At 26.2% G+C, this 12,980-nt stretch overlaps 1 protein-coding gene across 6 annotated transcripts in view; it reads right to left on the reverse strand.

Annotated features, from left to right (window-relative positions):
- Window positions 1-2,962: 2,962 nt before the first annotated feature.
- Window positions 2,963-12,980, reverse strand: part of LOC126905977 (uncharacterized) — a 26,363-nt gene continuing 16,345 nt past the window's right edge. For 3 of the 6 annotated variants that reach the window (XM_050686191.1, XM_050686192.1, XM_050686190.1), the window contains exons 7-12: window positions 11,509-11,531; window positions 11,315-11,444; window positions 10,442-10,536; window positions 10,080-10,220; window positions 3,318-3,360; window positions 2,963-3,254 (exon numbers count right to left, since the gene is read on the reverse strand). In XM_050686191.1, the coding sequence (XP_050542148.1) occupies window positions 3,076-3,254; window positions 3,318-3,360; window positions 10,080-10,220; window positions 10,442-10,536; window positions 11,315-11,444; window positions 11,509-11,531 (611 nt within the window). In that variant the 3' untranslated portion in view covers window positions 2,963-3,075. Of the gene's footprint in view, window positions 3,255-3,317; window positions 3,368-9,524; window positions 9,545-10,079; window positions 10,221-10,441; window positions 10,537-11,314; window positions 11,445-11,508; window positions 11,532-12,980 lie in introns of those variants that run through there. The other 3 variants (XM_050686193.1, XM_050686194.1, XM_050686195.1) reach the window with 3 other exon arrangements.

The raw sequence follows: 12,980 nt of genomic DNA on the forward strand, positions 1-12,980 counted from the left end.
ATATTATATTTAACTTTATAATGCTATAACTTATTGAAAAGTTTATGGATCCACACAATTTTTTTATGAGAAATAATATTTTTTAATAAACCCTTTTTCATTCGACATACTTTATCTTAATCGAGATATTAAGGAACCAGCAGATCAAGTAGCTTTTGGAATAGTCCACCAATTTTTTAAAATTAAAAAGTATCTAAAAATTTGCATCGAAGCGTTTATTTTTGATAGTGATTTTAATCACTGTCAGATATCATTATACTTGATCCAACTATAACCCGTCACAACTGTGCCACGACCCCCCTGTGCTGGGTTTTTTTTTTTTAATTTATTTTAATAATAATAAACCCAACCCTGGCGTGTGTACCCGCCAGTCTTACGGCTATGTCCTTCTTTTTTGGTAGTAACGCATAAACAGTTGGCATTTAAGATATTAATAAGTGTATTATAATAATATTTAATATATATAACTAAGGTTAACTGTGACCGTACCAGCCAAGGCCTTACTCTGAGCTACCACAGTCTTGTTGACTATATTTTGAATATACATAGACATATTCTTAAAATTTTAGTATGGCAAGTTCAGAATAAGTATTAAGAATATCAATATCGACTATAAGGAATTTATCAAATATATTATTAGTAAAAATCTTGTACAATTTTAAAAGTATAAAAAAATAATAAATCATAATAGAAACAGGGCACATTGGAGAAAATACTTTTGAACGAAATATTTTGTCAAGTTAATGAAAGCGCGAATTGATGATTAAGATTTAATATATACATAAATGTAATTAATCAAAATAAACGAATAAATCTACAAACGATTGTTAACACTTAACCGAGAAGTTAATAGAAGATTAATTCGAATGACAACTTAAGAAAATAAAAGTAAGCACAAAATTTATTTGCATGTTTTACTCTTTAAGACTTCACATAGTAAATAAGAGTAAAAAAAGGTATAATAGGAATAACTTTATTGAGTAGTTAAAATTATTACTTTACTCTACATATTAAACCGCAAAATTCCCATATACTATCTCAACTCTAACTCACCTCTTACTCACAACTCCTCTATTCAAATCTATCCCTACTTTTTTATGTTAATTTTTGTTTATTACACTAAATAGACAATTAAAATCAACANTACTCACAACTCCTCTATTCAAATCTATCCCTACTTTTTTATGTTAATTTTTGTTTATTACACTAAATAGACAATTAAAATCATTAATTTTATNTAATTTTTGTTTATTACACTAAATAGACAATTAAAATCAACATGTTTTTAAATTAGATGTCGAATTAGATTTAAAATAATGATAATAGGTTTCCACAAAGTTAAATACTTTGTAAGCTAAACTAATAAAAATCAGCCGAACTTTACAAGGATCCCAAGAAGGGTCCACCCTGGGCCGAGGCAAAGCCGGAGCACCAGGGATTTTGTACTTTATTCTATGTGGAAAAGTAATTAAAAATAGGAATTCTTTATGATAACAATGATTAAAATTTATTAATTATTATAAGTTCATTGTTTTTTTTCCTTTTTTATTATTATGACAAAAAAATTTTAATGAACAATTAAAGCATATTAATAAATAAAATATATTGAATCAAATTAACAGTATGTGAATTAAAATATTATAAACAAATAAATGATGATCAAGGATTCTAAAAGAAAATATGAATAGGAAACATAAGATAATAAATATGAAACCACAAGTCATAACAGAAACAGGTGAATGAAAACAGATCCAGTTAATATGATTCCTGTCCAATAAATTATCTTTTATTTACATGCATTATTTGGCACACATAGTGGTAACATTATGATTTATTGCAAGTAGAAGTAAATGTCTACAGACATACAGGCTTCAGAACGGCCTTTGTATTTTGTGAATTGTATAATTACACATAATCAGTATTTAACAGTCCATTTCAGAACGACTCGACATATCAACTATTAACTGGATCAAATAATTAATTTAATAATGTACCAACAAAGAAAACAGGAGGGTAACGTGAGTATGACAGATCCATCGTGTGGGTCAGGGTAAAATGGACATGTCATCAACGTCAATGGGTATCCCCTACATAAATGTAGGGGACCCATTAATATGTTCACCATGTCCACCCTGACCACACCCGAGGACCTGTCAACTCGCGTAAGGTGAAGAAGGAAAATTACAGAACAGAAAGAATTGACCATATAACATAATCTAAAATCATAGTTACAATCCCTATAGTCATTAACTAAAAAAATAAGAGGATGACGAAATAAATTATAACAAATTACAACAAACAGAAAAGGATCAAAAATATACCATAATACTTCGTTGTTGAATGCCCAAGAAAATGTATTGGTGTTGATGCCATTATGATGGCCAAGCCAAATTGAAAAAACTTTACTCCTCCATCACGGATTTGTAACACATGTCAAAAATATTGAGGAGACAATGCCATTCCAAACGAAGAAGAAGTAGTGAAGAAAATAGAATTATGATTGAGAGCTTCTTTTTTGAACATAACCATATTTTTTCTTATGCCAGCATGATCACACATGGGAGAGGGTACTTGACAGTGTGTTCATCATTATGGTTTTTTAGCATGAGAATCACAGGTGGTAGGAAATATATATCAAATTAATCAATAATTATGTGTGTATGTGCAACACTGAACCTACGGATGTACGACGCGCACTGTTTGAATACAGTTACCTGTGACCTGATACTCATGATAACTTTATTACGTTACAACTTTTTCTTTGTTATTTATGAATTTCTTGACTCTATTTGTGTAGTCTACTATCAGTATGTAATGTTTCTAATAAGCGTGTCTTTTAAATATTTATAACAATATGCAAAAAGTAGACGCCAACATGAACTGGACATATAATGAAACTTAACCCACATAGCGTTCATATAATAACGTTATTGGATTATTTTAAATATGACTAAAAAACAAATGAAAGAGTACACTGTTAATACAAGAATAAATTAAAAAACGAGATATAAATTACTTTAAAGCAATAAAAATATTAATAAAATACAATAAATGATTGGACATAGAAATTACAACTTAATTATTTAATAGTAATTGTAGTGCAGGCATTATTTGATCAGGAGTGTCATCATTTAAGATTTCTTCAATAAATTTATCGAATTTTTCCAGATCTTCTACTTTACCAAGTTTCCAGTTATACAATTGTGCCTGGAACTCTAATAATTCTATTAATACTTCACTTAAATCGTATTTATCTAAAAAACATAACAATATAAATAAAATAATAGATTTTTTATAATAAATTGTTAAATAATTACATTTTTTCCTAAAGATTATATGCCAATCATTCAGTATTTTTTTCTAAAATCTAAAAAATAATTTATAGTATTACGTCCAAATAGAGAGGGTATTTAATAACAAGAGTATTAGAGTGGGCCTTATTTTTCTCTTTCTAATTTTAACAGACACAAAGCAAATTTTTTTCATTTAAATGTAAATAAATTACTTACAAAATTTTTAATCTATTAAAATTCATTAAAACGTGGCACTATTAAGTCAATATTTGTCATAAAATCAAATTTATTCTTATTGGTTTTTGTATTCATTAAACATAACATATTTTTTTGATTCTTTAAGTTGCTTTTATGATAGTTTATAATTAAGAAATGTTGAAACTTTTAAACACAATTTCAGGTCAACTTCCAAGTTTAGAATTTATATAATTAAATAGAAAATATTAATGAGGGAAAAATATTCAATTTTTTAGATTAATAAGTGATCAGAATCTTTATAATTACTCTTAACAGTAAATTTATGAAAAAACTAAAAATTTCGTTAAAATCACTATTTTTTTTGTATTTTTATTGTAATTAATCATTAAAATAGAAGTCTTAGTAATCATTTGTATGCACTTTTGGTGTTTAAATAATTATTTATAGTGATATACTGTACATAATACATTCTGCTAGTTACATATTTTTTGATTTAGATATATTTATTTATTATTCATACGTAAACTAATAATTATTAGTTTACGTATCAATAATAATAATAATAATCACGCAATAATCAATAATCATATATTGATTATATTAATTAGAAGGATTTAAATAATTAGCTGTGTTAATAAGTGCAAATTTAGTTGCATAGAGATGCTTATACATTAAAACATCAGCTAAATTAATTGTGAGTAAGCTAACAAGGTAAGGGTCTAAATGTGGAGTAATTATTAGGTGTTTCAGAAATAAGTTTAGGTACTGGTATTGAAATACGTTTTATAGTTTATTTAATAGAAGAATGTTCCTTATTAAATTATGTACAAGCATTTGTATGTGATATTACTACGTAGTGATAGATAGAAATAATAGATCATGTGTTTTTCTTAAAAAAAAAAATTGTTAAGCCGTGGAAAAGTGATTCATTCTCTCAAGTCTTATTTGTTAATATAAACACATATATTAATTCCTCAATTTTACAAAAAAAGAAAAAAATGTCTTTATTATAATTTATACTAAAACGATTTAGAATATTTTAAACATTTTAATAAGAATTCTTTTTCATATTGTGCTAAATACTATTTTTTGTCTTTTACAACTAATGAAGACCCTCTGAATGATGTATAGTTTCTAAGACAGCTGCACAATAATAGAAAAATTATTAAAAATATATCAAACATAACTGTAGGTAAAATTATTAACCATTTTTTTTATTTAAATAAAGAGTATGTATTTTTTTCATTATTCGATAATAGAATAAATTATAAAACCAAAAACTTGATTGTTAACAAGGACAATTCAAGACGAAAATTTGGAAGTTTATGAAGATTATTCAACAAAAAAGTGATTATTGAAAAAGGCTAATGTAGAAAAATTTCTAGAAAATGATAATTAATGATATAATGATAATTTACTTAAGCTTACTACAGAATATACAAGATTATAATCGTAAATAAGCTAAAAATGCAACTTTATAAATAATGTGTAATATGTATCCAGTAGATAGTGAAGTGTCTGTAGGACGGAGATGACCCAGTTAAAGGAGGTAAACTAAATAGATGTTAAGGTTGTAAAGAGTCGTGACCGTTTATTACACTGGTTTATCAAAAAAAAAAATTAATAATAATCACTACAATTTTGTGGTATGGTTAACAATTTATACGATTCTTTTAACTAAAGAAACGTGAGCCAAGAGTACAGACTTTAATTAAGGCATCGTAAATAAACCTATTCAATGAAGTAGGTAGAACGAACAATTTATCGATACGTCGAACACTCAACAGGAAAAAAAATCGCGACCGATATTCGATGACCGACTGATTCTTAATGGACTCTGCCAATCTCGTAAAATATTCCAATAAAAGTTTTTTAATACTGGGACAATCCATGCCAAATCATCCAGAAGTGGTTGCACGACCACCTCATATTTTTCTGAAATTTTCAGGGTTTATTCATTATGCTATATTTAGATTAAAAAATTTTTTTTTTTTTTTTATGATCTTCCCATTTTTATGGCTATTTCAATGTAAAAAAAGTTAAAAATAGCTAGATCGTTAAAAAACACACGGATTATTCAATTTCAACTCAATCAAGTTAAAATTTTAGATTTGACTCTATTATAACTTAAAGTTTACATTAAAAAAAAAAAAAATTATGTGAAATTCTAAACTTTAATGACTTTCAAGAAATGGCGCTTTTTTGTGAAAATTGGCATTTTTGAGCTCACTTAAAACCATTAAGAAGTTATTATTTTATTGTGATTTTTACATGTGGTATTGTATAGTGTATAATCTATGTTTCAACTAAATTTCAAATATTTAAAACAATTATCTTGGGATTTAGAGGCTTACAAAGTTAGAAATTTTATAAAAATACGTGTATTCTATGTGCAATATCTCTGTTGGGTAACCTAATTTCCAAAAAAATTTTTTTTAGTTTTGTAGATATATATCTGTTTTATACACCATAAAAATTTGAAGTTTTAGAAAAATGTGTAACATGTAAAATTTAGCATTAGAAAATCAGTAAAAATCAAATAATTTAATGATAGTTTTTTGTTGTTTTTAAACCACATTTTTGTAATTTTTTTTGTATATCATTCAATATAATTATTAGACACGTTATAAATATTCAGTTCATTATTTTAGTTCGAAAATAAAAAATAAATAAATAAAATTATTATGATAATATTGTATGTAAAATATTTATAATCATGGTTTTCTTAGTAGTTAGAATATTGTGTCTTCATAAATGTCAGTTAATGATATCTTAAGACTTCTTATGGTATTTTTTTTTTTAATGTAAACTTTAAGTTATAATAGGGTCAAATCTAAAATTTTAACTTGATTGAATTGAAATTGAATAATCTGTGTGTTTTTTAACGATCTAGCTATTTTTAACTTTTTTTACATTGAAATAGCCATAAAAATGGGAAGATAAAAAAAAAAAAAAAAAATTTTTAATCTAAATATAGCATAATGAATAAACCCTGAAAATTTCAGAAAAATATGAGGTGGTCGTGCAACCACTTCTGGATGATTTGGCATGGATTGACCCTACTATTTTGTATTTTTACGGTTATCTGAATTCTTAAATAAATATGTATTCTAGATAATTTTTTTGTTTTATATTTCAATACCATTATCTTTTAACCAACCGGATTTCTGATAAATCANATTATATTTTAACCAACCGGATTTCTGGTAAATCAAACCAAATTTAAAAAAATATATGTTTAATGATTTTATATCACTGTATAGATAATACTACTTTATCATTTTATAGAAATTATGACAATTTTTTTTGAAAATTCTAGTATGTCAATAATATTACCTAAATATTAAAATTTAATTATTTATTTATATTTTTATAAATGCTTTAGGTATTTCCTTTGTATTAGATATATATATATTTAAAAATCTAAACCATTATCTGCCAAAGGGGAAATCAAAATAGCAGCTATTCACAAAAAGGTAACTTTTTCAACTTAGCTTTTGAAAATGTTCCTGAAATACTCTGAATTTGAAACAATGTTAAATTGAACATTATTAATATTACACATATATGGCTTCAGTAGTCAAAAAACATGCTATTTTTGCGTTAACATTTTTATTTAATATTTTATTTTTTCGACTTTATACTAATATTACTTCTTGAAAAATGTATGGATTAATAGAAATTTTTGTTTAGGTGTATGTCTATAGTGTAAAATTTTTAGTAGATTTATTGAATTTTTCCAAAAGCAACACCAATTCCTATTTTCTTAATTATTTCATGATTACAAATTTTATAGTCTTATAAGTACAATACATGAATTAATATTTTCTAAAATTCTACAGCGTTGTCGAACTAAAGAAATCAGGTCGTCTATATTTGGAATTGTAGATTGTGATACTCTGGCCTCAAACAAACGACGCGTGTCTACGTCTAATACCTTAGCACCCATATAAAAAAGTAAAAACCCAGATAAATCTTCCACACCGAGATTATTTATGGCTGTTACATTGTCATTAAAAACATCAATAAAATCATTTAAGGCTGATAATGATTCTGTCATTATTGGTTTGAACGAAAATAACCTATCCAAATGTACTGATGCTAATAGTCGTTGGTTTTCATACCGCTCCATAAGAGCGCTCCATGCGTCATCATAGTTAGCAGAGAGTGGGTAAGATTTTATTGTGTTTAACGCCGGACCAGATAAACATGATAATAATAGATGAAACCGGTCGATTTTATTAATATTTCTAGAGGAAACAAAAGAATCAAATCTTTCATAAAACGAACGCCATTTTTCGGGATTACCATCAAATTTAGGCAAATCAACATTAGATAAATATGTGTTATATTGTGATTGAGGCGTTATAGAAGCAGGCATACTATTTGTGGACGTAGTTGACGTTAATACTAAATTTATTTTAAAAATAAGCGTCTCCATTACATCGGTAACTGGAGAATCAATACATTCGAATTCNTGACACGGCCCGCGTCGCTTCGTTATACACGATGCCCCGCGACTCGTGCCACCTTTATCAGCCGTCGCCCTACTATGAGTATTTGACTGACCAACACCGCGTGTTATACGCTACGGTGCAAAGTCCAGCAAATGCCGCACGGCCGACGACGACCCGCCGCAAATGGTGCGAGAGTCTTCCTCCCGTTGTGTCAGCGACAACGTCGACAGCCGAACCGCACCCGCGCACCGTCGCCTACAACGCTGCTACCCATTTTGCCGTCCAAGGATTACGCCGAACATCGCGTCGTCGACGCCAGCGAAAGTGCCGCGATATTATGCGAAGATTATTATTACTGTGTTAATCTTTTCGGTTTGTTTTATTTTTGTTAAAATAATCTGTTGTCGCTCATTTAATAAACGGCCCACGGGTCTCTACCCTCAAAACCAGTGTCGACCACATTTTTGCGACGTAAGTCGTGTCACAGATTATTATCTAAAAAGGTGATAACAGTCCATTAATAGTATAAGATCAATAAGCTAAGCTCTCCATAATAATAAAATTCAGTGAAACATTTAAAACTATTAATTAGGGACGGATCAAGCTTTAAAAAATAAATTAAGAGCCGAATAGTGAACAGATAAAAATAAAAAGAGAAATTGTACTTAATTGACTTTATATTATATAAGTGATGATTAGGAATTAAAATGAGTATTGTAATACTATAATAATACATGGTCAGTTTTCAATTGAATAAAAAAATAAGAAAATATCTCAAAAATGTATTTATTTCTAAAAAAATTGAAGTCTATGTATTCAAAATAAGAATTTCTAAAACGGCAAATTTCTATTCCAATAGCAAAATTAACCCATATTTTTTGTTCAACCTCGACGGCTTTTTGCTCATAGAAAATAAGTCGCCGGGAAAAAATTGTTTTCTTTAACTTATATTATGTAAAATAAGTTCTAATATTTAACATATGTTTAAAAAACGCAGTATTTCCGTAACATTTTCAAAAATTTGAAAAAAAAAAGCTGAAAAAAATCTATTTTCGTAAGTTAAATAAAAAGTTTATGTTTCAAGTTTTGAAACATTCCTTTTATTCATTACAAATTTTCAAAAAAATTATATTACTTCGTTCATTTCAAAAAGTTATGGCAGTTAAAAAAAGTCCAAATATACCGATTTTAAATATCTAAAGTATTCTGGAAATTTTTCCCATTTAAAGGGAACGAGAGAATTGTTTTCAATTTTCAAGGGCAATTTCTTTATCTAGATACGATGTTTGTTCTTTTGACGTATCGTTGTTAGAAATTGGAACCGGTGAGAGCTGAGAAATAGTGGTGAAAGACATAAAAAACACATCTTAGTAAAATTAATTTCTCTCAGCTTTGTACCGAAGCTAAAACTTTCAAAAATATAAATTAAAATTGTTATATTTAAAAAAAAAATGTTAAAATAAAAAAAAAATTTTGTTTTATAAATTCATTTTTAATCCAGAAGAAATGAATGAAGAGGATTAAATATTTACAATTACTTTAAATTTATACAACCATTTTTTGATGACATATATTTATATGCATTTACTGTAATAGCTAAAAACACATACAAATTAAAGAAAAGCTGAATTCTATTGAATAATAAACTTTAAAAAATGTATTTCAGAAATAATTAAATATACCAAGGAAAAGACCCAAATTATTTTAACTCAAAAGAGATCAGTCAATTTTTGGACATTGGCTGGTCATTTTATCTATATTATATAACATTTAGTAAAATACTCATCACATTATCAAATGATTCATGTAAAAAGAACAATTAAATAATTAATATGTCATATTAACTTTTCAAAATCACCATATTTATCAATTTTAACCAAAAAATTAAAAAAACTTATATATTTTACTTGTCTTTTACCTATTAATCTTGATATCTTTTATATATAAAATCATTGAATTTATTTAAAATAATGATTATAAAATATCGTTTGTTATCATAATACATCGTGTTAATAATCTAGAATTACTGAAAATTTACACATAAGTGGTTCTAAATTCTTTTGTAAAATTCGTATGTATTAGCCTGAATAATAATATCTACAAAATAACACGTAAATAAATTTATAATTACATCATTAATAAGACCACTGAAGCCTAATGAATCAATCAACTGATGGTAATTCTCATTCTCTATAACACCATCGTTGTTTATGTTCAATGAAGAACAAGTTTTGAACACCCTATTCAACACATTTATATTCAGTTTTATTATCTAAAAATATAAATTAATTTATTATTGAGTCATGTAAAAAGATAATGAACTAATTAATGTATGATTTTACTGGATGTCCATCACCAGTTAGTATTATTTTATCACCCGTCTTATCAAATGTGNTTCAACACATTTATATTCAGTTTTATTATCTAAAAATATAAATTAATTTATTATTGAGTCATGTAAAAAGATAATGAACTAATAATGTATGATTTTACTGGATGTCCATCACCAGTTAGTATTATTTTATCACCCGTCTTATCAAATGTATGCATAAAATGTAGAATGTCATAAACTCTTTTATGTTCTGTATCTATAAAATATAGAACACTTTAAACTTTCAAATTGTTGAGTTAATATACATGTATAACACACAAGGAATTACAAATACCGGTAGCTAATTGGTTTTTTATGATGACATTATCACAAATACAGAGCGTTTATTATTAATGGTAGTAAGGCATATTTTTTTGAGTCAATAAATACATCAACAGACAATACAGAATACATAAATCTTGATAAAGTCATAATTGACAATAAATACTGCATATCTATGATAGCGGCGTCACAAAAAACCATTTCCCACTTATATTAACTTGATACCTACGATATCAACTATATTTTTTTAAATAGAAACATACATATTTACCTAACTTATAAAATAGAAAATTTTGTAATTTAGAAAATGACTAGTCGATAACAACTTATAGACCATTAGTTCAGAAGTTATTAACAAATTAAAGTATTGACGGTAATAGGGCGATACCTGCTTTTTTTATCACTGGACATTTCCCTTCTGAAATACTAGTCCAAAAGATGTTATTGATCAATGGTTTTCTTAATCACATAATTTTATTTTTAATAGCCTATTGAAATATGTATGTTACCATTAAAAAAAAATAAAATGCACACCTCCATAACACATAAGTGGAGAACATGTATAATATTTTATAACAGTTACATTGAGTTACATATGTAACTAACAAAAGCCATAAAAATTATGAGAAATTGAGAGTCTAATCCTAATAGAATCTTTTTTAATAAAAATTTATAATAATAAAACAAAGCTAAAAATTATATTTAATAATTACCTGCAGGTTTATATTTGTATTCTTCAATGACATTAAAAGCTTTTATCACTTTATTTATTTTATCTTTATCATTATACTTTTTTACCAATATTTGCAAGCATTGTATTTGGATTGCATTAAGTCCGTCACCCTCAAATATTTATGTAATACATTTGTTAAAAAAAAAATAAATAAATAGTTAAAGAAATACTTACCATTGTATCGGTTAAAAAACATACTGCACAAAATATTAGTATAGTTTTTAAATGCATTATAATGATTTAAAGAAAATAACAACTTAAAAAATGTTTTTTTAAATGTTAAAATTTTAGCTGAATAATTTTACGTATGTTGTGTTGCAATTTATACTAAAATATTGCAAATAATAATTATTTATACTAAAATAATGTTTTTCGTAAAAACAAAAAAATAGATTTTAATACATTTGCCATTATAACAGTTAGACTTCATAAATCAAATATTTAAAATTATTTCAATAATGATATCACCAAGTGTTTAAATTTACTATTCGAAATGTAAAAAATACATTAAAATACAAATAGAATATTATATGGTTACAATTTGAAAATTTATATTATATGTATCTTTACAATGGTAAAAAAATAGCAAATTAAAAAAAAAAAACGTTAGCACAGTGGGGTTGCGGCACATTGTGGACAAGTATAGATGATATCTGACAGTGATTAAAATCACTACCATAATAAACGATTCGATGCAAATCTATAGATAATGTTTAATTTTAAAAAACTAGTGGATTATCCAAAAGCAAAATGTACTCATATTTTCTTTTGGCTTCGATGCGAAGTTGAGAAGGTATTGGTTTTACTATGATGTGTTTTTTTTTTTGTGTCTGTTACCACTTTTTCTCAGCTCTCACCGAACGGATTTCTTTCAACGATACGTCAAAAGATCACAAATCGTATCTAGTCGAAGACATTACCCTTCAAAATTGAAAAAATTTCCCTCGTTCCCCGTAAATGGGGGAAACCTCCAAAAAAATTACAAATTTAAAAATCGCTTATTTTCGAAATTTTTTCAATTTTTTTTAATAAAAACTGCCGTAACTTTTTCAAAAATGAACATATCAATATAATTTTTTTTATAGATGCTTGATATCTTTATCTTTCATTTGGTACATATTTATTGTAAATCTGATACTTAACCTGCCCACAGGGGGGATTTAAAAAGACAACTTTTTCACAAAAAATTAACTTTTTCAACTTAACTTTTGAAAATGTTACGGAAAGTCTGACACTTTTATATATATATTAAATTAAAGCTAATGTAATGTTCTTTATTATGGAAAAATTAAATTTGACCTCTGGACTTCATGGTAAAAATGGCTACCGAATGCTATTTTCGTGTGAAAATTTTCGATTTTGTATTTTACATTTTTAACTATAAAATGCTATAACTTTTTGAAAAATGTGTGGATCAACACAATTTTTTCATGAGAAGTGTATTTATGTGCATCTTTTATTCGACATACTTTTTTTTAAATCGGACTATTTCCTTATATACAAGGGGGGTTTAAATCTTAAAAATGCATGTAGAAAGTAGATTTTTTTGGAACTTAACTTTTGAAAGTTTTCCGGAAAGTCTGACACTTTTATATATATCTTAAATTAAAGCTAATGTAATATACTTTATAATGGTAAAAAAAATT

The sequence above is a fragment of the Daktulosphaira vitifoliae genome, unplaced genomic scaffold (genome assembly GCF_025091365.1).
Source record: "Daktulosphaira vitifoliae isolate Bord-2020 unplaced genomic scaffold, ASM2509136v1 Scaffold_4, whole genome shotgun sequence".
In the NCBI taxonomy this organism is placed as follows: Eukaryota; Metazoa; Arthropoda; class Insecta; order Hemiptera; family Phylloxeridae; genus Daktulosphaira; species Daktulosphaira vitifoliae.